At 43.6% G+C, this 26,646-nt stretch overlaps 1 protein-coding gene across 2 annotated transcripts in view; it reads left to right on the forward strand.

The window, feature by feature from the left end:
- SGCD (sarcoglycan delta) overlaps nucleotides 1–26,646 on the forward strand; it is a 359,455-nt gene that overhangs the window by 331,207 nt on the left and 1,602 nt on the right. For both annotated transcript variants that reach the window (XM_015428722.1, XM_015428728.1), the window contains exon 7: nucleotides 15,810–15,933. In XM_015428722.1, coding sequence (XP_015284208.1) covers nucleotides 15,810–15,933 — 124 coding nt within the window. The remainder of the gene's footprint in view (nucleotides 1–15,809; nucleotides 15,934–26,646) is intronic.

Consider the following 26,646-nt stretch of genomic DNA (forward strand, 5'->3'; position numbering starts at 1 on the left):
AGCCGCCCTGAGCCTACGGGGAGGGCGGGATAAAAATACAAATAATAAATAAATAAATAAATAAATAAAAGTCACAGCTTAAAAGTAGACACTGCTGGCAATTTGGTCCACTGCTCTAACATGGTTATGTAATTCCTAAGGCCTTTAGGGCACATAGACATTCCTGTGGCACTCCTAACCCTAGAGCAAGGGAGTCAAACGTGCATCCCACAGACTAGAACCAGCCCTCCCAGGGCTTTAGTCCGGCCCATGGCTCTCTTCTCTTCCCCCTCTCCACCCCCTCCCTTGCCCATCCCCACTTTCCAAGCTGCCACTGAGTGCAGGGAGCAGACGCCAAACTTCCCAATTCCCTGCCACGTGGATCTGCTAAAGTTGTTTATTTAGGTTTGCTGGCTGAGGGAGAGGGGGCTTGGTTGCAAACATTGTTGTGCACCTGGGTGGAGGCTTTTCTCTTGTGCTTAAGCAGCCACATAGATCTGCTAGAATTGTTTATTTGTTTAAGTTTGCTGGCTGAGGCAGAGGGGCTTGGTCACAAACATTGTGCATCCAGGTGGAGGCTTTTCTCTTGTGTTTAAGCAGCCATGTTCATCTGCTAGAGTTCTTTATTTAAGTGTGCTGGCTGAGGGGGAGGGAGATTGGTTGCAAACATTGTTGTGCATCTGGGTGGAGGCTTTTCTCTTGTGTTTATTGAGCTTGAAGCAGCAGCCAGGTGGGACTGCTTGAGTTCTGGGTCATTGTCCCTCCATTATTTTGTGGGGTAGTTTTGTTTAATTACTATTAAGTTTTTGCCTGGGCTATCCAGGTCATGGCTCAGTTGAAGAGCCTCTGCTTGGCATGCAGGCACCTCCAGTTAAAAGGACCAGGCTGTGGCTTATTATGAGAAAGACTGAAGCCTGAGACCCTGGAGAACCACTGTCCCTCTGAGTAGACCTGGGGGGGGGGAGCTCACAATGCCCGGTCATTTCATGTTTTCCCCTGGATCCTAGGCTCAGAGCATTGACCATGAGAGCAGGCTGCGGAAAGTAATATAGCATTCTCTGCACAACCTGAGACACTGCCGCTGCCAGGCTTCAGGGTTGGTGGTTGGGCTGGGGAAGGCTCAGCAACGGGGAGGGGGGTATGGGATCTCCCCCATGAGTTTTGCAGGCCCCCATTTCTATAATGGTGCTTTCACACACAACTAAATAATGCACCTTCAATACACTTTGCAACTGGATTTTACTGTCTGAAGTGGCAAAATCCAGTTGCAAACCGTAGCTGAATTGCATTGAAATTGCATTATTTAACACCATGTGTGAAAGCATCCTTATTTGCCCTCTCCGGGTTGGGAAATACCAGGAGATTTGGGGGGCAGAACCCAGGGATGGCACAGTTAGGGGAGGGGGTGGAACATCAGCAAAGTCCTCCATCCTCCAAAGCAACCATTTTTTCCAGGGGAACTGATTGTTGTAGTTTGGAGGTCAGTTGTAATTCTGGAAGGTCCCCAGGCCCCACCTGGAGGTTGGCAACTCTACAGCCTGCCCTGCCAAAGTCCCATTTATGTCAGATCCAGCCCTCATAACAAATTAGTTTGACATCCCTGCCCTAGAGGCAATTAGTGACATTTTGGGTTGATCATCACTTGTGTAATAGGGTTGTGAGTTAAAATATGGAATGCAAAGATTAAAGGAAATTTACATTATGAAGTAACCCAATAACCTCTTCCAGAGAAAATATGTCTTCATTTCCTGTTACAGAAATTTTCTCTCTCCATGGTAAAAAGTGTGGTCCAAATATCAGAACACATTTATGGCTGTAACTTCTTAAAACCAAAGCCATGTTGGATAATTAACGTCTGATCAATGGAGACAAATTATTACATTTTCTCTTGGGTGGGGCAGAGGTTATAATTGGTTCTCTGGAAGATAACATATAAATATCAGAATCTCAAAGATGTGTTACTCTGAACAGAAATTCCATTGATTTTAACAAGATGAAGATCACATTCCTAGTCTAAGGTAGTAGTTAGTTGGTAGCATATTGATTTGTCTCTAGGTTTGCATGACATAGTTATTTACCAATTAAGGTGAAACATGGGTGCTAATAGTGGGTAATTTTGTGCCCAACAGGAATTGTTGTAGTTGGTGAGAAGAATACCATGAGAAATAATTAGGAGCTTAAGAAATAATAGCCCAAAGTTGTGGCAATGCAGAATGAAAAATCAATGCTCAGGAGCTGCTGAGATAGTAAATAAACTCCTGTACATATATCAGCATATTCTGATAAAGCAAAACAGACCAAAACAATCCTTTTCTGTTAGCGCAGTGAATCAGAATAGTTCCTTATGCAGCTGAACAATACAAAGAAAGAAGAGAAGTACCAGTGTGTCAACACAGCATTCTCCATTGGAAGGAACATTGAGGTGTAACCAAGAGGACCCCTGAAGTAAGCGTACAGGAGCTCTGCAGATGTGGATTTGAGCCTTCTTCTCCTGCAGTTCCCCTTTTATCAAGCCACTCCAGATAACACCTTTACATGCTTAAATGTAACTTGATCAGAAGAGGTTAGGCCAGTAGAATGTCAAAATCTCTCCTACACTAGGGTTCCTGTCTTGAAGTGGGCAGGTCTCAGAAGCACCAGCCTTTTTCCAATCAAGAAAAATATAGACCCTTGGGCAGCAGCAAAAGAACACACAATAGCCCATTAATATTGCATTCTTATCACCTTCAACCGCACTGGGAAAAGACACCATACCCATGTGTCAACCAGTGGCCATAGGTTTGGATACCATGAAGGGGGATGTGGATAAGAAGACAAAGGTCACCTTTTGGCCAGCAAAGCACTAAGCAGCAGAAAAATAGAAGGAAGAGCCTTAACTAGGACCCACAACTCACATCCTTGAGAACACTCCTCTAAGACATACCATAGGGCAGTGGTGGCGAACCTATGGCACAGGTGCCAGAGGTGGCACTCAGAGCCCTCTTTGGGGGCACGCGTGCCATCGCCCCAGCCAGGCCCAGACCATCATTAAAGTGTTGAATTCTCTGCCAAATAATTTTAAGTAAATGAAAGCATTTGGGATTGCTTTCCTTACTTTGTTTGGATCATCTTAAGTTAATGTATGAGTTGTTTTTTTCTAAAGTAAAACCTCAGTATTCAGGTTAAATTGCCGTGTTGGCACTTTGTGATAAATAAGTGGGTTTTGGGTCGCAGTTTGGGCACTCAGTCTCTAAAAGGTTCGCCATCACTGCCATAGGGTATTATGATTCCTGCAGCTGCCTTGGCATTAATGCCAGCCATATATACCAGGGCACGGAAAACAATAAAGTCTTAGTGCAGCAGTGAGGCACAAAGGTAACATACAAAATGTTGCTGGTTCAATTTCCGCATGTTGCTGCGAAGCTCAGAAAAGAGTCACAATTCAGGCACAACTGAGATTTTGCCCAGTTGAATGTTATCACTGGGTATGGGCCTCTCATAGTAATTGATTACCCCACATGCGTATTATTTTGGTTAGTAAAACCCCATGCACCATCTCTCTGCTGTGTTCATGGGGGTCAATACCATCACCTGCTCCCATTCATTCCCAGCAACATCTGCACTGTCTCGATAACTGCACATACATTTCTGGTAGGCTGATCAGATGCTAGCACTGATCCTGGGGGTATTAAACCTATAGAGCCTTGGTCTCCCCATTGCAAGACTATACTTGCGCTCATCCCCTACCCCTAATGTGAGCTGCATTCTGAAAACATCTGAGGCTGTCAAAAGCAGGGGATGGGAACACTTCCCTATCTAACAAACCCCAATAATGCGCAAACACCTCTGTAAGATGCTTAGTTGTACTTGATTACAGAGTATCCCAAGCTGCTGCACCAGTGCTTGAGAGTTGGGTGGGAGGCTGAGGGGGAAGGATTTATATTTTGATTCTCCATGTGTTCAATGAAGATTTTTAAAGATATGCCAGGGTTCTTGCTGGCATTATGCTGGGGGGGGGGGCACATGATCAGGCTGAAAAAACCTAGGATGCCAATTAAGCCCTGCTGTTCCTCTGGCATACTCCTGATTCCACCTATTCATATGCTGGTACCAGGTTTACACCATCCTGATGCTGTTATTAATATATTTCCAGCTATGCCAATGTATCTTCAGGATAAACTGGCACATTCTCAAGATATACCAAGGTTGGGCTTAGTTGTCATCCTAAACTATTCAAAGACAAGGTTTAGGACTGCCTTGTAAAGCACTCAGATTAAACACTTAAAACACTTACAATTTCACATTCACAATGTGAATTCAGGTTTTGTTTTTGAATTTCACATTGGAAAAAATGGATTGGCAAAATGAGAAAGTCTAGGAAATGTTGACTATTTGCCAATATTCATTTCCACTCTCCTTGAGAAAGCAAAAAAAAACTCCAGTACCTGTTCTGGTAGAGGTAGGAGTGCTGTGGAAAATATGATCTCAGCTGTTGTCCCCATTTTTGGAGTGATTAATGAAGTTGCATATGATGCAGGAAATGAAAACTAGAAATCTGGATAAGTAATGACTGCTCCAATGGAATGAATTCCTCTCAAACTACAGAACAAACTGATACGCTGACCTCCAATGAATTACTCTGGGAGTTTTCCAACAAGCTGGGAAATAAAGTTTTGCTTTTTAGTTGATGCATGTTTGTGCTGAGTTTCAGTGATAATGTGAATGTACTTCATTGGGGGGGGGGCTTGGATATTTCTGACAGTTTGGTTGTAATGCTGGAGTGTTCTGGAGGTGATTATGAATGATGACATAGGGAAGCAAAGCTGTACTAAAAATACTAATCATTACAAATGGCTGAGATGGACGGCAAGCAGACAATTAATATGCTCCAGTGATCTTCAGCTGGTGGGTTGGGCTCCACATGCCAGTAGCACCAGTACTATGTTCCTTGTTTTGTTTGTATGTTCCTTTTAAGAGAAAGAGAAAAAGAAAAGAATTCCTGATTTTGAAAGTGCTACAATTTTCACTGAGAAGTATTTTAACACCTTATTGATAGCCTTGTAGGAGAAGGGGGAGAGCAGTCCTGTGCAAAACTAAGCAGAGTCAATAGGCTTAGAAGGGTGTAACTCTGGCCCTGTTCACACGAGACGTTTTGGGCCGGGAGAGGGATGGATCGGGGCCGCAGCAAATGGGCACGATCCCACAGCAACATCTGGGAATCGTGCTGCGCCCGTTCCCAGCCCGTTCCCAATCTGCCCCTTCCGGCCAAACCCCGCAGCAAAAAAGAACCATCTACCTAGGTGGTTCTTTCCGAAAGGCCGCATCACTGCCGGCCGTGGGATCGCTGGCGCGTCTTTTCGCCGGCGCATCCCCGGCCCCCAGCCGTACTGCGCATGCTCGAGCTTGTGCAGTTCAGCAGCCTCCCCCTCCCAATCGTCTCTTCCTCCCCGGCATCTGATCGTGCCGGGGAGCAATGGCGCCGCGGCTCAGGGGATCGTGGGATCCCGGCGCGGCGTCTCTTTTTTGGTGCAGCTTTTAAAAGCCGCACTTTGGCCAGTGTTTTCCCTGCCGTGTGGCAGGGGCCTAAGTTGAAAATTGCACTGTCAGCCACAAGAAGAGCTAATTATTAACAGATGTGTTAGCAATAATACTCTGTAGCCCTGCCTTTTTGAAATAAATATCCCATGTGAGGTGAGTTCAGCTAATGGATGTTCTTCATTATTAAGGCCATATCCAATATATGTGTGTTGCGTTTTATAATTAAAAGGGTAAGCTGACTTGAGGGGTAGCTTGTTCAAGTATGCTTAAAGCTACAGAGCTGGCATTTCATACTTTGTAGGATTCACAGAGGGAGTTGAGAGCCAGGGTTCTATAGTGGTTGGAGTATTGGACTAGGAGTGAGGAGAACTGAGATCCATTCACTATCCCACCATGAAGCTCACTGGATAGCCTTTAGGACAATCACACACAAATTCACAGTCTCTTTTTCAGATTTAACCTACCTCACCAGTTTGAGCCTCTTGGGAATAGTGCAAAATTATATGAATAGACTATTGATAAGAGAAAGTACTCTCTAGAGAAAGTGCTCTCTACACTAGCTTATCTTGGGCCCCTGCCACACGGCAGGGGAAAAGCCCTTTAAAGCGCGGCTTTTAAAAGCCGCGCCAACGTTGATACGGCTCGGCGGGATCCCACGGATCCCCCGGCCGACCCGCCTTTTCTCCCCGGCGCGATCAAACGCCGGAGAGAAAAGACGGCTCTAACCGGGAGCCGGCCGATCTGCGCATGTCGGAGCATGCGCAGTTCGGCTCCGGGCCGGGCTTGAGCCGGCGCAAGGGAGCGCCGGCGATCAGACGCCCGGGAAGAAGCGCCTCTTCTGTTTGAACCACCGAGGTAGGTGGTTCAGTTTGAGGCGCTTTTTCCCGGGAAAGGGCCAGTTCGGGGACGGTATCACGGCGCTTTACAGATGTTGCGGTGTGATCGCGCCGGTTTGACCCGCCCCCGAACTGTCCCGCTCCCGGGCCAAATCGCCTCGTGTGAACGGGGCCTGAGGTGGTTTGTAGCTTTTGTTATTGAGTTGGTTGCATTTTTAAAGTACAGGAGACTATTTGCCCACAAGGTAGAAAATGAGTTCATGCTACTTCAAACTGACTGTGCTTTCTCTCCTATGTTCATCTTGTACTCGTGATTTATTTTGTCTGTAGATAGAAGAGTCACAAGAGTAGCAGGTGCATAAATAGAGGTAGACAGCCAAGGTATCAAGGAAAATTAAGATGCAATAAGGAGTAAGACTCACCACATTTTTTTGTTCACTGGAATCATTGCAGCCTGATGCTTATTCAGAGTGCAGGAAAAGCTAGAGTGAAAGGATGTGGTCATGATCCAAATGAAAATAAGAGCCCATTTTATCACCTTGGGCAAACCATTTAATACAAAGAGATACTTACTTAGTTATGAGTGAAAGCTGTTCCCAGACTATGGTAGCTCCCAGAGGCACACCCTTCTTTGTTCTAATAATGTCATTTTGCCTGCAATTCCAAGATGTATCAGCGGGCATCTTACCGTATGTTTTTTTGTAGCCAGACATGGAAGAAAAGGAAGTGAGAAATAAGCAGAGTTTAAGTTAGCCGATGGTAGCCTTCCCTTATTCCAAAGGGAAATGAGAAGTAACATGGGATTAAGTAATGGCTTCCTTTCTGACACACTTCTTACAGCTCTCCAGTCTCTGGAGGTCAACTAGCAGATCCATTTCATTTCTTTATCCCACAGTTATTTGACAGGACTGGTTCATTATTTCTCTGTCTGCACCATTGCCCGTTGCTGCTGGAGGCATTGTTGAAAGAGGAAAACGGCAGGCTGCAAGAAAGTCACAAAGTGGTTCTTGGGACAGCCATTAAAATTTTGGGGGACATTAACTTGCACATAAACTTGCACCAAGAGCTAAGAGACTAAAGGAGAAATCCTAAGCAGGTCTACTCAGAATTTTACTCAAGTGACAGGAAGATTCAATGTGCTTTCAATTATACAACTACTAGCCTGATACCCATGCTTTACTACAGTATTTAAGTTCCGTAAATCCAGTTATAATACTAATGATGGGAAGTCTAAAATGTGACATTTGTTGTAGGAATTCTAACGGAGAAGATTGTAGTGTAAGAAATTAAGTGGGACATACGTAATTTTTTATCTCTCTAGACCACATTGGTGGTTCTGCCCTCAGGTGCTAGGATCACAAGGCTGCTTGGTGAGCTCACTCTGGAGCAAGCCACATAGAACTGTCAATTTAAGAAGCAGTCATCATATAAGAAGCAGGGGTCATGTTTCTCAGAAATCTCTTCATTGGGGGGGACACTCCCCTTATTTTGGGTTTCTTGGTGCAGGGGTTTAGCCTGGGCATTGAATTTGGGGGAGGGCATACCTCCCCCCTTTTTTTTTTTACAAAAATGCTACTCATTTATGTTACATTTTAGAACTGGGACTTAACTACATATTCAAAACACCATCCGAGCAATCAGATATAAAGCAAATTCATATGAACCAGTTTTCTAGAACCCACATTGTGAGAAGTTAAATAACCTAATAAAGGAAACCAGTTTTCTACAAATTTGGAGTATATTTCCATTGTGGGTGTGGGTGTGGTTAAGCTGGGTCAGCAGCACCGCTAAGGTGATCCTGCTGGGGCGGCATCCCTGATGGATTGAATTACCCTGGTCCTGCTCCTACACCTGACAGACACCTGCCTGTCTGGTGTTGGGGGGGATTGTGTTTAAAGGCATCGCAGACACTGGGCCAGCAGCACGGCTAAGGCAATCCTGCTAAGCAAACCTCCCCGGCGGCTGTAAGCATCCCACCTCCTCTCCTACACCTGATAGGCAGCTGCCTGTCCAGTGTAGGAGGGGGAGGGGAGGAGTTTTAGAAGCCACTGTGGAGGCAGGGCTGGCAGGATCACTAAGGCGTTACTGCTGGGGCAGGCTCCTTCATGCCTTTAAGCACCCTGCAACTGCTGCTGCACCTATATAAACTCAGGGCACAGCAACAACATACAATAAATACAAAAAGATTGCTGCGAAAGTTCACTGAAATATACAAAAGATGTTCAGTAGAAAATTCAACTTTTCATGATGTTATTTAATTCTTGTTTCCAACAGGTGCCAACAAGATGCACAGCACAGGAACAGGACGAACACTTCTCGAGTGTATCTGCGTTCGTTTCGAGATATATTCTTTATCAAACTTCACTTTTCAATGATCTTCACACAGTTTAAATGATCTCCACACAGTTTAAATCACCACAAGGGTATCCATACATTCTGCAAATTAAAGCATAGTATTATTATAACCGTAATAACCACACTATTAAGGGACAAAAGTTCTAACACTTAGTTATAAAAATTGAAATTGAAAATTGAAATGGAGTCCTATGATGGACTTACCAAATTGGCTCACAAGGCTCCTATACACAAAAGTTCTTTCCCATCGACAACAAGTCTTAGTGGTTAATTGAAAGCTTCCATTATATTTACACCATGTTATCACGTGCCTTCCCCATTCAGGTAGCCAACTGATCATGATTTATACAGTAATATATACAACAATATATACAACAACAGGAGGGTTACAAGCAACCACTACATACTTTTTTGAATACAAACTTTATCTATGGTTAAAATGAGAGAATCCAACAATGATAGAGAGCAAAGGGTGAAAACAATATTTAAAGAGAGAGAACAGCATTTAAAGAGAGAGAACAATATTTGAAGTGAAGATCCCAATTTTACTCTCCTAAAAAACATGACAAGTCAAGAGCAGCATTCATTCCAAAAGGTTGTTCAGTTTTTAGTACAAAAGTCCAAAAAGCTTCTCTTTGTAACAGCAATTTTTGCATATCAACACACGTGTAGGATTTAGGTCTTACTACCTCTAAGGTTAGACATTTAAAATCATTGGGGCCATGTCCAGCTTCCTCAAAATGCTGGGTCATAGGAGCTGTCATACATTTATGTTTTAACTTTGATCTGTGTTCTAAAACACGGGTCCGCAAGGACCTGGACGTTTGTCCAACATACCTTTTTGCACAAAAACATGTGATAAGATAAATGACAGATTTGGTGGCGCAGGATGAAAAATGGGTCAGGGATTTTTTGAAATTAAGGTCCGGGAAATCTAAGACACCCGTCTCTGACATCAAAGGACACGCGGCACATCTACCGCATTTAAAGTGTCCCTGCGGTAAGGTATCCTGCGAAAGGGTCTTAAGGATGTCGGCCCTGATTAACTTATCCCTAATGTTCTGCGTCCTCCTAAAACCTATACGGGGAGGAAGAGAGCAAGCCGAAATATCACCTAGAATGTGCCAATGCTTGAGAATGATGTTTTTGATCGTGAAGGCTCTGTTGGTATAGTCCATGGCCCAAAATAATCTATTAGTATCATGTTGTTCTGGTCTGGGCTGAAATAATTCTGCGCGGTTCCGTCGTTCCGCTCTGAACCGGGCATTGTATATAATACTGGCAGGATATCCTCTATTTTTAAACAGCCCGCAGAGTCTATCAGCCTCTAGTGTAAAATCAGCCAACGTGGTTGAATTTCTCCTGGCCCTAAGAAATAGGCCGTATGGTAGGTTAGTCTTTAAATGTTGTACATGAAATGAGTCAAAGTGAAGCAGGGAATTTTTATCTGTCTCTTTATGGTAAGGACGAATAGCCAAACAACCATCAGTGATGTAGACTGTAGTGTCCAAGAAATTGACTTCAGCCCGGCTAGCCATGTGCGTGAACTTAATGGATGGGTGGACCGTATTTATCCACCGTGCAAAGGGCAAGGCTGCCTCCATATTACTGACCACCAGGAAAAGATCATCAATGTACCGTTTATAAAACAGAATGTCCTTAAAATACGAGTTAGTGACATTGTTCATAATCCAGTCATTCTCAAAGGTGCCCATAAATAAGTTGGCAACGCTGGGTGCGAAAGAGCTACCCATGGCAACCCCTTTGACTTGCAAATAAAAGTCACAGCCAAATCGAAAAAAGCTCTTCTCAAAAATAAGATCAATAAGATCTAAGAGAAAGTGTGTCGGGGGATGTTTAAGTGGTCTTTTTTCCAAGGTTCTCAACAAGCACAACCTGGCTTCTTCATGAGGGATATTTGTATATAAAGACCCCACATCCATAGTAAGAATCACAGCCCCATCTGGTACTATCATGCCCTCAATCTGCTGTATGAAGTCCCTAGTGTCTTTGATATACGAGTCTAAAGCAACAACAAAAGGTTGGAGGAACGAATCCACAAACTGGGATAGAGGTTCCAAAAGGGAATTAGTCCCAGAGACTATTGGTCTACCCGGCAGGGGAGATCCAGTTTTGTGAATCTTAGGGAGTGTGTAGAAAATAGGTACTCTATGATATTTCCTCTTTAGAAATTCTGCCGTTTGTAGCGGTATGTAATCAAAAAGAACTCCTTCATAAATATTGTTTTCACCCTTTGCTCTCTATCATTGTTGGATTCTCTCATTTTAACCATAGATAAAGTTTGTATCTGCGTTCGTTTCGAGATATATTAAAAAGTGTATGTATAATATTTAAGCTTCTTTAAGTAGTACAATAGTGAGATTGTCTGGAGTGACTGTTTCCTATGATATTATCTTTATTATTATATTGATAGGAAGTTTGATAAAGAATATATCTCGAAACGAACGCAGATACACTCGAGAAGTGTTCGTCCTGTTCCTGTGCTGTGCATCTTGTTGGCACCTGTTGGAAACAAGAATTAAATAACATCATGAAAAGTTGAATTTTCTACTGAACATCTTTTGTATATTTCAGTGAACTTTCGCAGCAAACTTTTTGTATTTACTGCTGCTGCACCTGACAGACAACTGCCTGTTAGGTGTAGGAGGTCGGGGAGCCATCAGAGAAGCTGGGTGAGCAGCATCATTAAGGTGATCCTACTGGGGTGGCATCCCCAATGGATTGAAGTACCCTGGCCCTGCTCCTACACCTGACAGACACCAGCCTGTCTAGTGTTAGGGGAGATTGTATTTAAAGGCATCGGGGAGGCTGGTCCAGCAGCAGGGCTGTTACTGTTGGGACAGGCTCCCTCGTGGCTTTAAGCACCCTGCAACCGCTGCTGACCTGACAGACAACTGCCTGTTAGGTGTAGGAGGTGGGGGGAGTGTGTTGGAAACGGATGTCTGATCAAAACTCCCCACAACTATTTAAATCTCCACAAACAGAGGCGCGGCCAGATCGCGTCAAGACTCCAGTGTGACCGCAGCCCTGGAGTAACGCTGGGTCTGGTATAACTCCTGGGTTTTTAAATGAGCCGACAGGTGTCAGCTGAACTTCATCAGAAGTAGGAAGCACAACATCTTTCAAGACTTCAGGCTATCCAGCCAGCATTACCTCTGTCTTGTCAGGATTCCATTTCAGTTTGTTCAGTATTAGCCATTTACCCTTTGTAGCTAGTAGGGACTCAAGACCTCTACTGCATTGCCAGAAGATTTGGATGCAGGGATATAGGGTCGCCATAAGTCGGGAGCGACAACTGAGGGGTGATGTATATATATATATACACACACACACACACACACACACACACATGTCTAATGCTATCAGAAGAGAGATTTGTAAACACTGGCATTTAACTGCAGATCTACCTGGTTGCCAGAATAAACCACAAATAGCTTTTAGGCGCTCCAAAAATTTTAGAGATATGTTGGTACATTCTGATTACTTCTTTAAAAAATCATTGGAGGAACGCATGATATGTGGCCATGTTAAATGTGGCAGATATAAGGCTTGTTCATTAACATTGGGATGTAAAGTGTTTGTTCATCCCCAGGGTCTGTTTAAGGTTAAATTAGATAATTTCTCGAATTGCAACACCAGACTGGTAATTTATGTTATCATCTTACCATGTGATTTATTATATGTTGGCAGTAGTATAAGGCCAATTAAGACCCGCATAAAGGTAAAGGTTCCCTTGCTCGAAAGCCAGTCGAATCCGACTCTAGGGTTGCGATGCTCATCTCCGTTTCAAAGCCGAAGAGCCAGCGCTGTCCAAAGACATTTCCATGGTCATGTGGCCGGCATGACTAAACACCAAGGCGCACGGAACACTGTTACCTTCCCACTGAAGTGGTCCCTATTTATCTACTTGCAATTTCTTGCTTTCGAACGGCTAGATTGGGAGGAGCTGGAACCAGAGACAGGAGCTCACTCCGTCATGCGGCACACTCGGGTCTCGAACTGCTGAACTACCAACCTTCCACAGCCTGCAGTTCAGCGCCTTAACCACTTGAGCCACCGCAGACCCGCATACTTGAGCATAAATTGAGAATTAAAGAATGGGTCCTGGAGGCATCCCTTGTGAATCACTTTATACAACCCCCCCCACTAGAGGAGTTATGTTTTTTTGTCCTCCTCAAATTTGATGCACATCCTTACAATCATCAAGATGTCCAGAAATGATTATTAAGACAGGAAGCTATGTGGACATATAAACTTCAGACACATACACTAGGTCTCAATCCGGTCTTATCAAGTTTTATATAGTTTTGACATCGTATATTGTACCCAGCCTCTAAATAGTTGTAGCTCTTTAAATCTGGGAATTATACCCACAGGTGCAAACAATCAGCACCTTTACTATTAATGTGGCTTTGTAGTAGCCTAATTATGAGACCCTTTTCCATCCTGGATGAGTTTGAAGTGTCGGCTCCTCATCTGGTTAGGGAACAGCAGTCATTCATTATTTAATGTTATCTTGGGTAAGTCCCAAATGGGTGAATTCGTTACCTTTTATGTTTTTCTAGTTTGGTTTGCATCTGATGCAATTATATGTGTATGTTATAATACAGCTCCAGTTTAAGTTCTCTTGTGTGATTCCACTGACATTCTGAGGAAGAATCAAAATGAGAAACCTATCTGGGATACTCATAATAAAGACAGACTATGGTCTTCACGCAGTTTGATGACAGCAAGATTTGTGTCTGCAGGTCTTCTGGATATATTATTTGTCGTTATAAGCTGTGTTACTGGGGATCTTTTCATACCTCTTCACATGGTGTTCGGATCATGTATTAACTGTATTGTACTTTTCCTTATTCTTTCCATTATTCCTTGTAATTCCTTGAGATATTTATCTATATTAATATAGTATACAAGTTCATTTGATTTACAACGTTTATTAATATTTACAATTAGTTTTCATATAATTCATGCACAGTGATTAGTGTTTGATTTACTGATCTTCCCTGGTTAGTAATGAGATCAAGACTGGCATCAGGTGTAGGTATCACTGGGCAACACCCCAAAATCCTTAGCTTTAAGAGGGCTTGCTGCTGTGCTCTCTGGGTGGTGGCAGTGGAATTAGGCACCATCTATCTCTTCTCCCTTGGCCTTCACACACAGGTGGTGGCTACTCCCTTGGCCTGCACACCATCAAAATAGATGGAGGTGGTAGCTACTCTTCCTTCTCTGCCAGCTAGTCAGAGGAAAGGCAGTAGTGATTGATGTTATGGATTTAGGAATTATTTTTTTTAGTTTGGAGTAAAGCATAGAACTCCATTTCACAGAGCTGTACACAGTATGTTGACATAACAGATTGGGGAAGGGGAATAAATCAGAGTACAGATTTTTGACCTTGACATCTGTCACAGCCTTCAGTCAACCTGGTAGAGGGGAACTGTCAATGGAACATTTCTTCAGTTTGATACCTAATTCCGTCTTTCAGCCCACACCATGCTTTGCAGATTGCACCATTTGGAGGCCAAGGAACTCTAGCTTCCACAGTGAATTGTTTATTGGTCAAAACCTCTTTGGTGGGAGTTAGAGTTGGCACCCCACCTGAGGGGGTGAGTCTGATCTATGTATGCAGATGGTGTGTTTAATCAGATAGAACCTGGTTTTTTGTTCTGGTTTTTTTTAAAAAAAAAAATCTGTACTTCACCTTTTTAGCGTACTTAATTTTTTTGTGTATGTGTAGTATTAAAATATTTTAAAACTGGGGTACTTTGGGAAGAGACTTTCTGGACTATCATCCCTATAAGATAGCAGCTTTTTAAGCATACAGATAGAGAACAGGGAGTGAAAATACTGGTGATTTTTCATGGAAACATGCATGTAAACATGTATTTTAAGGGGTGACTTGCAGACTTTCTTAAAAGCCAGTTTTTCCAAGATGGTGGCAAGAAAATTACCAAGATCTCCGGTGTCCAAGAGGGCTAGGGTGTTTATGGAATGCATAGCTGGTAAAAAATAATAATAGGGATCTATAGGGTAGGTCCATAACAGCTGCTTCATACCGCTTTCCACTGTTCAATCACCTTTCCAAGCAAACAGTGAGTGCTGTGCAGAGCAGCAGCCACCAAGCAGAAGAGGACAGCTTTTCATTTACCTTGGCACGCTAGTAAGAATCGACGGTAACTAGAGCAGCAACCTCCAATTGTTTGCCTTGTTTCTTTTTATCTGCTTCACAGTCACATCTAGTCAGGGTTCACTGAACAACATCTTGCTGAGGCTTGGGACTGGCCTTGTGACAAATATGTTTTCTGTATGGATGTGGCTTCATTATTACAGATATGTTATCATCAGAGTTGCTCTGAAATGCCACCATGTCAGAATGAAAACATTGGATCCTGTGATCTGCAAGCATAAATGCCATGTGGTACTGTGTGGGGAGGTGTAGTAAGGAATGAGAACTGATAAAATTGTCATTGTTGCTCTAGCAGAGCAAGCCTTGAAGCCAAGCAGCAGTGTTTGGGTTTGGGGACAGAATTTTTCCTGAGTTCCTCTTTATTGGCTATGCTACATCAGATTTCAGTCAGGTGATTCTCTCAAACCTCCCAACAGAATAGATCGGAAGGGTGGGCTCCATGGATGTGGGGAGGGGGACAACGCCTCACCTCAGTGCCACCCCCAGGAAAGGAGGGAGATGGCCTTGCCAGGATCATGCCGGAGTCACCACCCACTCGCTATACCTTTATGCTGCCGGGCTCAGGGTGGCTCCTGGCAGCAACCAAGAATGGTGTGCCCAGAACCAGCCCCCGGGCTCCCTCTGCCTCCCAGGGAAGGGGATGGGAACTGGGAGGGGCACGGCACATTCATGAGGGGGCATTGCTCCCCAGGGCCTCCCAGCAGCTATGGGCCTGTCCCACTTCAGGGTATGCAGGGGGTGGAAGGAGAAAGCAGGGAAGATCTATGTCCTTGAATGGATGGAAGAATCCAGCCCACAGGCCATAGTGCACTTAGCATCAGAGTCTAATGATTGATTAGATTCAAAGGGTGTTCTCAACCCTAAATTACAAACAAGTTTCCAGAAAGTGACTTCATCTCCTCTCTACATTGCAGACTGGAGTCGCCCACACGCTCTTTGGTGATGGAGGCACCCAAGGGAGTTCACATCAATGCTGAGGCTGGCAATTTAGAAGCCACATGTAGGACAGAGCTCAAGCTGGAATCCAAAGATGGAGAGGTAAGTGGAAGTGAAGATCAAAGCTATGCCCAGAACCATGTTCTTGCAAGGCTCTTTTATTTCAGATTGTTGTTGTAGACTGCATTGTGTCTTCAGATACTTTAAAGATAAGGAGACGACAATGACGACGACGACGATGATTATGCCCACTTAGCAATTTCATTTAGCATTGCAACTAAAGAAATAATTGTGAGGCTTAGCCAGTACACTGGAGCTCCTTGTTGGAATAATGGAACTTATTGTATGCAAACTACACTCCCTCCATTCAAAGCAGCAGGATGATTCATTAGTTTTAAAGTGCTGGGATAATAGCATTGGTTGTGTGAAGCAGATTTATGCAGCTGTAAAAATGTGCAGTACTACTAAATTCTCTTTTTCCTTGTCACTTTAAAGTGAGATTTACTTGACTAGCATAATTACATCTTATATCATGCATTTTTGCAATGAGGAGGGTTTAATTCACCTGTATTGATCTGTAAAGCTTTGCATCTCTTTCCTGTTTGGAAGGAAGGGAAGTGTTAGAAGTCTGTAGACTGTTGAAGATGCTCCAGGGTATGAGGTAGTATCTCAACCAGCATCCGTGATTTTTATTCATCAAGGCCCCAAGCATCATTTGAAATTAGCTATTTCAGTAGAGTACTTTTTATTATTTCATTATGATTTGACATAAACATTTCTTTTGAAACAATAGCCTCCTAAGCCAATGCTCTTATTCTATAAAAGGTACACTTCTGCTGCTCTCATTTTGCAGGTCCGTAATTAGAGAGGCTCTCAGGCAACTAAAAATACACATAAAGCTGGTAATAGCGGAGGACATTTGACAATATGTCCTTCTAAATGGAGGTCGGCAAAAACAATGAAAAAGCAAATACACATGTAGCCCTCCTTTTTTTTTTTTTAAGTACCCATAGGTACACTTTTATTAATTTTTCTTTTATAATCTACAACAAACTAATCTACACACTACAAACAGACACTCTACTACACATAACATGTATGCCAAGAGTACAGTTACATTATATGCTTATAACCAATTACTTAATTAATAGAAACGCTCTATCTCTTTCCATTCTTCTGTCTTCTGTGTTCTCAAGTTCATTGTGCCATAATTGCCTAATCTTCTATTGTACTTACATTATACCAATCATAAAACTTTTTCCATGTTTTTTGGAAATGTCCACTCTTTGCTTAATCTCATTTCTAAAGTTAGTTTATCATTTTCTGCTGTTTCAAAGAGTTTATTCACAAATTCCTGTTTTGTTGGTATCACCATAGTTTTCCAATATTTGGCATATAAAATTCTTGCAGCTGTCATCATATAAACAGTCAAATACCTATTCTCTTACATGTAGCCCTCTTCACATGTTCCCACCCCAGTTCACCAACTAGGGTTGCCAGGTCTCGGTTGGAAAATACCTGGAGGCTTTGTGGGTGGAGCCAGAAGAGGGTGGGGGTTTGGGGAGGGGAGGGGCCTCAGCTTGGTACAATGCCACAGAGTCCACCCTTCAAAGCAGCCATTTTCTCCAGGGGAGCTGATCTCTGTCAGCTGGAGATCAGTTGTAAAAGCGGGAGATCCCCTGGCCCCACCTGGAGGCTGGCAACCATATCACCAACAGCATTCACATTTACCAACAGATATATTCTGTAAACTGTAAAGTATTCTGTCACCAGGAGATTCATATGCTTCCAAACAGCTAGTGGATATTTGTAAAACATAGTCCTCTTTGTCTCTTCACACTCCTTCAAACGAACAGCTTCTTCTGTCCTGAAGTCCTCCACAAAATATTCGTCTTAGAACATTCTGTGACCATAACACCTCAACCAATGACGATGCCTGCCTTTCTCACTGCCTTTGTAAATGCCCCATCTCCTTATGTATCATCAAAGCAGATTAGCTAATGGTTGGGAAGACAGGGAAACCAGACAGAGCTGCTATTGTATGCATTTAGGATTCGAAGGCAGAGCAGAAACTTATAACCCATCTTAACTGGATGAGCCATAGCATTTTATTTCAGAAAAAATATGATCAAATTGTAAGTGTTCAAAATAATATAATTGTGCTTGTTGTCTTTTAGGGCCTTAGGCATCTGCACAGTCCCTTTTTCACTCAATAAATTGATATGCTCATTTGCTATGCATGGTCTAGACATCTTCCCTCCAAGTTTGTTATGGGGCTATTGCATTTTTACACCACTGTATATTTGGAACCTGAGAAAATGCAGTGCTTTCCCCAGGAGTCAAAACCAGTTACAGTTACCACAAATAATGTAATTGTCCCAGTATTTTCTGAAAATTTAGTTTTTAATTAAAAATATATCTTCATAATTGCACGACCAATGCAAAATGTGCATTCCAATCTTATTTAACCAGAACAAAACTGTGTGCAGATTCAAGACAGCAATACCGATTTCACACAAGAGCTGTGCCACGGTCGCGCCTCCTTTTGCCCTGTTTCTATTGGTCAATTTCCCACTTGAAGCCGCGCGGCCGCATTTTGACCCGCAGCTTCGGCCGATTCCCCCCGCGGTTTCGTGATCCTGTTTTTTGAGGATCACAAAACTGCAGGGGAAATCGGGCGAAGCCGCAGGTCAAAATGCAGCCGCGCGGCTTCAAGTGAGAAATTGACCAATAGAAGTGGGGCAAAGGGAGGCGCGACCGCGGCACAGCTCTTGTGTGAAATCGGTCCAAATTTGTGGGTACTATTCAATGAACTCATCTGCTCTGCATGCCTTGAAATGTTACTCCTGCAGAACAGGGGATCTTTGGAAACAGAAATAAGATGTGGCACAGTGAACTACAACAAGAAAAAGCAATTGGCTGAAACCCTCATATATCCCTTATGTGAACTCTTGTGCAATTCACAGAAAACCTAGTAGAATGGCACAAAGGAGACAAATAGCATCATAAGCTGCATCTTACTCTGTTTCCATCCCCTTACAGCTTTTTGTTTGAGGGGCAGGAAGGGGAAGAGTTCCATTCCAGGAACTTGTAGCATTAATGGTTCATTGGATTCATATCCCCCCTCTATATGCACAGTGCCCACCAGCCAATTTTGAAGTCCTTTTTAGCCTGTTTTTTTTAATTGGACTCTATGTGCTTCCCTTCAATTACACCATTCCCAAATAAAATAATTTGATTAGCAACAAGATTTTTCCCTTGCATGCCCCCTTTTTATACAGAGATGGGATTGGCATTAGGTCAGGGTTTAGAGGATTATTATGGTAAATTTAAAATGTGAAAGCAAACATGAAAGACTTCTGTGATAATCCAGAAAGATTCATAGTGGATGGACTGTTTTCTTGTTGTTCAAGAATTTTAACTGTGAAGCTGTGGTATACCTATTTTAACACATATTTACCCATATAATCCTTGGGGAAGAACAGGAGTCAAGCATTAATTTCTGACTGAAATCTATCGTCATTTACCTGACAGCAAAGCAGGGACATTAAAGTGAGTGAAGTGTTTTTGGAATAACTAGTTTATACATATTGACAACCTATCTAGCCTAGGAGAGAAAAGGATATTTCTCTGGGGTTGTAAACATATGCCATCCTCAAGGATGCAAAATTGTGATGGGAATAATAATAGACTGGGCTTACTGAAAAGGTTTTTTTTGTCTTAAATGTGTTTTTTTAAGATCATTTAAAGCTATACTACTAAGCATGAATAACTTATCCAATATTTTGAAATGGATTGCTCACTGTTTTTAGTGTTATTTTCATTAATACAATTTGTGTTCAGCCTAAAAGGAAAAAATAAGACTATCTATATATTATAGTTATATTGGGGAGATAATACTGTCTTTAATACAGGAATATCCAGAAATTAAAAACCCAGAAAAATCAAATTAGACTAAACTGTGATTTTTTTAAAAAATACTGTTTTTATACTAATAAACTGTGATAACAAGACATCTCACACCTGGGCAGAAACAAACAGAAACTCCCAATCTTGTTTGTTCAAACTGTTGTTCAGGCTTGCATAGCTTCTGATCCACCAAGATGAACACAGTCAAGTGTTGTAGCCTGCCAGATGTTTGACAGCCTTCCTGTTTTTGTGGTATAATGCAGGCAGCATAGCAGAAAAGACTGCTTGTGGGCTGATAGGCAGAATTCAGCTTCATGGGTCACATTGTACAGACTAGAGGAATTCAAAAATATTTAACAGATTGTTTCATTTTCCTTTCTAGCATACCAACAATGGAAGCTAGTGTAACGATTCCATGTTTTACTGTGTGTGTGTCTTTAAAAGTGGTTTGTATGGATGTATGGCAGACTAGGATGCTGAACTCAGGCAAGTGATATGATTGGTGAGTGACAGAGAGGGGGAGGGGTTTTGGAATGAATGCTGTGTGGATGAACCGATATGTCAGTCAAGAGTAACAGTTAAGGATGACAGTTAGAGAGTTCTGAGTTATACAGTTAAACAGTACAGTTAAACAGATAAGAAGAGGCTTCCCTGTGTGGGTTGCTTAGTTCTGAGTTATACAGTTAAACAGTACAGTTAAACAGATAAGAAGAGGCTTCCCTGTGTGGGTTGCTTAGTTCGGAGTTATACAGTTAAACAGTACAGTTAAACAGATAAGAAGAGGCTTCCCTGTGTGGGTTGCTTAGTTCGGAGTTAAACAGTTAACCAGAGAGTTGATGAGAGAGTGTGCTGTGTAGGAGCAATATATATGAGAGTTGTCCTGAGGTCTCTGTGTGAGACGTTTCCTATGTGAAATAAGAGTAAAGTCTCTGTGATATGAGAGTTACAATTGAAAGCTGAGAGTCTCTAAGAAAAGTACCGTGAAATATTGTTACAAAGTGGCTTTATCCTCCCTGTCAGTAAAGGAGAGGCTTGTGAGAGACACCAAGCATATGATCAAATCATTCCCAGAACTGTTTACCATGTTCACCCTCGTGTTTATACCTTCGTTAAATAAATCCTATTTACTTCAAGTTTACCAGCTAAGTAAAGAATTATTCCTGGGACCACATAGTACCACGAATGCCTAAGACCCAAGGTACACCTACCCTGTGGAAAATATTATAGGAAAAGGTTTGGGAAAACCTAGATTTCCCTGGTGGCAGCCCGAAAACCCTAAGAATAAAACATAAAGAACATTTTAAAGTAAAACTAGACCTCCCCAGATAAGAGGTCGTCACAGCTAGTAACATGAATTTCTTAAAGGAGCCACCAGCTAGTTCCACCTAAGAGGCAGTACAGGCTAGGGAGACCTCCTGACTTCCCTGTTTGTTACTTGATAGCTTGCCAAGGACTGGGGAGGGGGGTGTTTTAAAAAGTGGTGTTGCACCCATGATCCAACCTAACTTACAACAAATATCTGGAAATGATATTATGTTGCCAGTGTGATGCCAATGTAATGCTCTAGGATTGAGACAAAACTTTATGGAGCCCTAGAGCATCATGTTAATGTCACACTGGCAATATGACATCACTTCTGGTTCCCCTCATCCCCCCCCCCGTCTCTTCAGCTCTTGCCCTTCAGTTCTCACGCAGGCACCAGCCATAGTTTAAGTAAGTATATATGAGTAAGAATTATGAAGCCAGAATGCCAGCAGGGGGTTGGGGGCTATCCAGTGTTTTGCACGGAGTGTCACATGTATGACTATCTGCCCACTGGGCAGAAGTCTTGGGTGTGTCCTCGGTGCAAGGAGCTCCTGGTTCTCAGGGAACGTGTGTGCTCCCTTGAGGCCAAGGTGGCTGACCTGGAGAAGCAGAGACAGTCAGCTAGGCACACAGAAAAGACTCTCGGGGACTTGTTAGCTACGTCCCACTCTGGATCTGGCAGCCCCGCTGCTGTCAGGGAGCATGAGGGTCTAGGGGAAACAGGGCACCATGCTGAGGATAAGGGGAATGTGCCCTCAGAAGGGACCTCTTCCCCAGCTGGTGAGCGGCTCTCCTTTTGCACCAAGGAACCATCCCTGAGCAGGGTGGGAGGGGGGCTCTTGGTAGTGGGTGATTCGATCCTTAGGCAGGTAGACAGCTGGGTGGCGAACCCGCGTACTGACCGTATGGTGACTTGCCTGCCTGGTGCGAAGGTAGCGGACATTACGCGTGTTTTAGATAGGCTGGTAGATAGTGCTGGGGAGGAGCCAGTGGTCGTGGTGCATGTCGGCACCAACGATGTGGGGAAATGCAGTCGTGAGGTCCTGGAGGAGAAATTTAGGATGCTGGGCAGGAAACTTAGGTCCAGGACCTCCAAGGTAGCCTTCTCAGAAGTGTTACCTGTTCCACGCGCAGGGCCGGAGAGACAGGCAGAGATCAGGAGTCTCAATGCGTGGATGAGACGATGGTGTAGGGGGGAAGGGTTCAGGTTTGTTAGGCACTGGGATACTTTTTGGAACAAGAGGGAGCTGTACAGGCGAGACGGTCTCCACTTGTCCCGAGAAGGAACCAGGCTGCTGGCACTTAAAATCAAAAAGGTGGCAGAGCAGCTTTTAAACTGAATATTGGGGGAAAGCCGACAGGAGATGAAAAGTCTCTGGTTCGGGTTGGCTCATCTGAGAGAGGTGAGGGGGTACCGGTTGCTTTTCTACAGGGAGGTGGATTGAAATTGTCCACAGAGGCCATGGCTGGTGACATGGACTGCCGGACAACGACTCGAGATAGCAAGAGGAAGGATGCAGGCTTAACTTGTAAGGGAAATTACAGCTGTTTCTATACAAATGCTAGAAGTGTCCGAGGTAAAATCGGGGAGTTGGAGTGCTTGGTGTCGGAGGGAAAAATAGACATTGTGGGTATTTCTGAAACTTGGTGGGATGAGGAAAATCAGTGGGACACAGTGATTCCCGGTTATATATTATATCGGAAGGATAGGGGGGGAAGGGTTGGAGGTGGGGTAGCTCTGTATGTCAGAGAGGGTATAAAGTCTAGAAAGATTGAGAGGCTAAGTGAATTGGATTCGCTTCTGGAAGTTCTATGGGTTGAAATAGGGGGGCCAAAAGGAAACTTAACACTGGGAGTTTGTTATCGCCCACCAGATCAAAAGATAGAGGAGGATTATAAAATGATGAATGCCTTAAAGATAGCAACTAGACAAAAACACTGTGTAATAATAGGTGATTTTAACTACCCACACATTGATTGGGTCAATATGTGTTCTAGCCGGGAAAAAGAGATTGAGTTTCTAGACACTCTAAATGACTGTGCTATGGAGCAGATGGTCACGGAACCTACCAGGGGAGAGGCGATCCTTGATTTGGTCCTAAGTAACACTCAAGACCTGGTGAGAGATGTAAAAGTGATTGCACCGCTTGGAAACAGTGATCATAATGTTGTTGAGTTCATCATTTGTACAAATAGAGAATTGGCCAAAAAGACTCACACAACCATTTTTAACTTTAAAAGGGGTAATTTCTCTGATATGAGGGGACACGTGGGGAGGAAACTGAAAGGAAAAGTAGAAAGGGTCAAAACAATTGGGGAAGCTTGGGATCTATTTAAAACTACGATCCTAGAAGCTCAAAAAATATATATTCCGCAGGTTAGGAAAGGCACAAACAGGTATAGGAAAAAGCCTGCATGGTTAACAAACAGAGTAATGGAGGCTGTAAAAAGTAAAAAGAATTCCTTTAAGCAGTGGAAAGCTAGTCACAGTGAGGCTGATAAAACGGAACACAGGCTATGGCAAATAAAATGCAAGTCTGAGGTCAGGCAGGCAAAAAGGGAATATGAGGAGCATATAGCAAAAAACGTAAAAACCAACAATAAAACTTTCTTCAAATACATTAGAAACAGGAAACCAGCCAGGGAGGCAGTGGGGCCCTTGGACGACCAAGGGGTAAAAGGAGTATTGAAGGATGATAGGGAAATGGCTGAGAAGCTAAATGCATTTTTTGCCTCCGTCTTCACTGTGGAAGATGAGAAGTGCTTGCCCACTCCAGAACCACTGATTTCAGGAGGGGTGTTGAAAGACCTGAGTCAGATTGAGGTGACGAGAGAGGAGGTCCTAAAACTGATAGACAACTTAAAAACTGAAAAATCACCAGGCCCAGATGGCATACATCCGAGAGTTCTGAAAGAACTCAAATGTGAACTTGTAGATCTCCTGACAAAGATATGTAATCTTTCCTTAAAATCTGCCTCCATTCCTGAGGATTGGAAGGTAGCTAATGTCACTCCCATCTTTAAAAAGGGTTCCAGAGGAGATCCGGGAAATTACAGGCCAGTCAGTCTGACGTCGATACCGGGTAAATTGGTGGAAACCATTATTAAGGAAAGAATTAGTAGGCACATAGATGAACAAAACCTATTGAGGCAGACTCAGCACGGTTTCTGTAAGGGAAGATCTTGTCTCACTAACCTGTTAGTGTTCTTTGAGGGGGTGAACAAACATGTGGACAAGGGGGATCCAATAGATATTATTTACCTTGACTTCCAGAAAGCTTTTGATAAAGTTCCTCATCAAAGGCTCCTAAGTAAGCTCAAAAATCATGGGATAGAAGGACAAGTCCTTTTATGGATCAAAAACTGGCTAGTTCATAGAAAACAGAGAGTGAGTGTAGGTGGGCAATTTTCTCAGTGGAGGGTGGTAAGCAGTGGGGTACCGCAGGGATCAGTACTTGGTCCACTGCTTTTTAACTTGTTCATTAATGATTTGGAGATGGGAGTAAGCAGTGAAGTGGCTAAATTTGCGGATGATACAAAGTTGTTCAGGGTGGTGAAAACCAGTGAGGATTGTGAGGCACTCCAAGGGGATCTGTCAAGGATGGGCGAGTGGGCGTCAACATGGCAAATGGGGTTCAATGTGGCCAAGTGCAAGGTGATGCACATTGGAGCCAAAAATCCTAAATATAAATACACATTGATGGGGTCTGAACTGGCAGAGACTGAGCAAGAGAGAGATCTTGGAGTTGTAGTGGATAACTCACTGAAAATGTCGAGACAGTGTGTGACTGCAATAAAGAAGGCCAATGCTATGCTGGGGATTATTAGGAAGGGTATTGAAAACAGATCAGCCAATATAATAATGCCCCTATATAAATCAATGGTGAGACCTCATTTGGAATACTGTGTGCAGTTCTGGGCACCACACCTTAAAAAGGATATTATAGCTTTGGAAAAAGTGCAGAAAAGGGCAACTCGAATGATAAAAGGGTTGGAACACTTTCCCTATGAGGAAAGGTTAAAGCGCTTAGGGCTCTTTAGCTTGGAGAAAAGACGACTGAGGGGTGACATGATCGAGGTTTATAAGATTATGCATGGGAAAGAGCAGGTAAAGAAAGAGGTACTTTTCTCCCTTTCTCACAATACAAGAACTCGTGGGCACTCCATGAAACTGCAGAGCGGTCGGGTTAGAACGGATAAAAGGAAGTACTTCTTCACCCAAAGAGTGATTAACACATGGAATTCACTGCCACAGGAAGTGGTGGGTGCTACAAGCATGGACGGCTTCAAAAGGGAATTAGATAAGCATATGGAGCAGAGGTCCATCAGTGGCTAACCACAAGGTATAGATAGGGACTCTGGGGCAAGTGATGCTCTGTCATCTTGGTGCTTGGGGGGGGGGTCAACAGTGGGATGGCTTCTAATGTCCTGGCCCCACTGGTGGACCTCCTGATGGCACTGGTATTTCTGGCCACTGTGTGACACAGAGTGTTGGACTGGATGGGCCTTTGGCCTGATCCAACATTGGCGTCTCTTATGTTCTTATGTTCTTATATGCAGGAAAGAGGCACAATGACTCAGTCAGCAGTAATGGCTGATGATCAACAGGTGTCTCCCCTCTGGCTAACAAGCTCAGAGGTTGTTCCCAGTTTCTAACCAGTCCCTTCTTCTGCAGCAGCCATTTTGTGGTTGCACCACAACCCTTCGTCTAGGGTTGGCAAGTCGTTGCAGTTGTCGCAGCGGGGGACTCCCGGGCGGTGAATGGAGTGTGCACGTGCGCACAAAGCACACGTGCGCCACACGCACGTCACTTGGAAGTGACATTAGGACGCTGGACATTCTGGGGGCGGGGCCACGACCCTCAGAGGAAAAACCATAGAGTTTTCCCTCCGATGGTCGTGGCCCCGCCCCCAGCATGCTTGGCGTCCTAACGCCACTTCCTTGTGACGCACACGTCGGGGCGGGGTTCCCCCGGGGCCCAATCCACCAGTGGCAGGGAACGGGCCTCTGGGGCGGGGGTTCCCCGCTCCCCAGGGGGACTTGGCAGCCCTACCTTTGTCAGAACTCCAAAGGTGCCTGCAGGCTCAAAACGGTTGGGAACCCACACTACGGTAATATTTTACAACTAGATTTGCTGATGTACAAAAGAAAATCCAGGAGGTGAACTATTGTTGTAGTGTTATCTATATAGATGGCCCAGCTGGCAGGCTGATAATTTATGATGACAGGATATGCATTGTACTCCAACAATGACTTTACCTATGGCTGCTGTCATGTGTGTTTTGGCTAAGATTCCCAACCTCCAGGTGGTGGCCCAGCGTCTTCTCAGAATTATAACTGATCTCCAGACTACAAAGATGAGCCCATGGACAAAATGGAGTTGTAATTCTGAGAGAACTCCGGGTCCAACCTGAAAGGTGGCAGCCAATAGTGGTTTCTTGATTCAACCATAATTTGCATGAAAAGACTAAAACAGGATTAGTTCAGGTTAAATGGGTTGCTAGCAGCATGGCTCTTACAGTATAAGCTGAAATATTGGTGTAGGAAAACCTTTGCCCTACAATTATGCTGAATAATAATAACTTTGTTCAGTTTCTACAG

The sequence above is a fragment of the Gekko japonicus genome, unplaced genomic scaffold, assembly GCF_001447785.1.
Source record: "Gekko japonicus isolate JY-2015 unplaced genomic scaffold, Gekko_japonicus_V1.1 scaffold763, whole genome shotgun sequence".
Lineage (NCBI taxonomy): Eukaryota > Metazoa > Chordata > Lepidosauria > Squamata > Gekkonidae > Gekko > Gekko japonicus.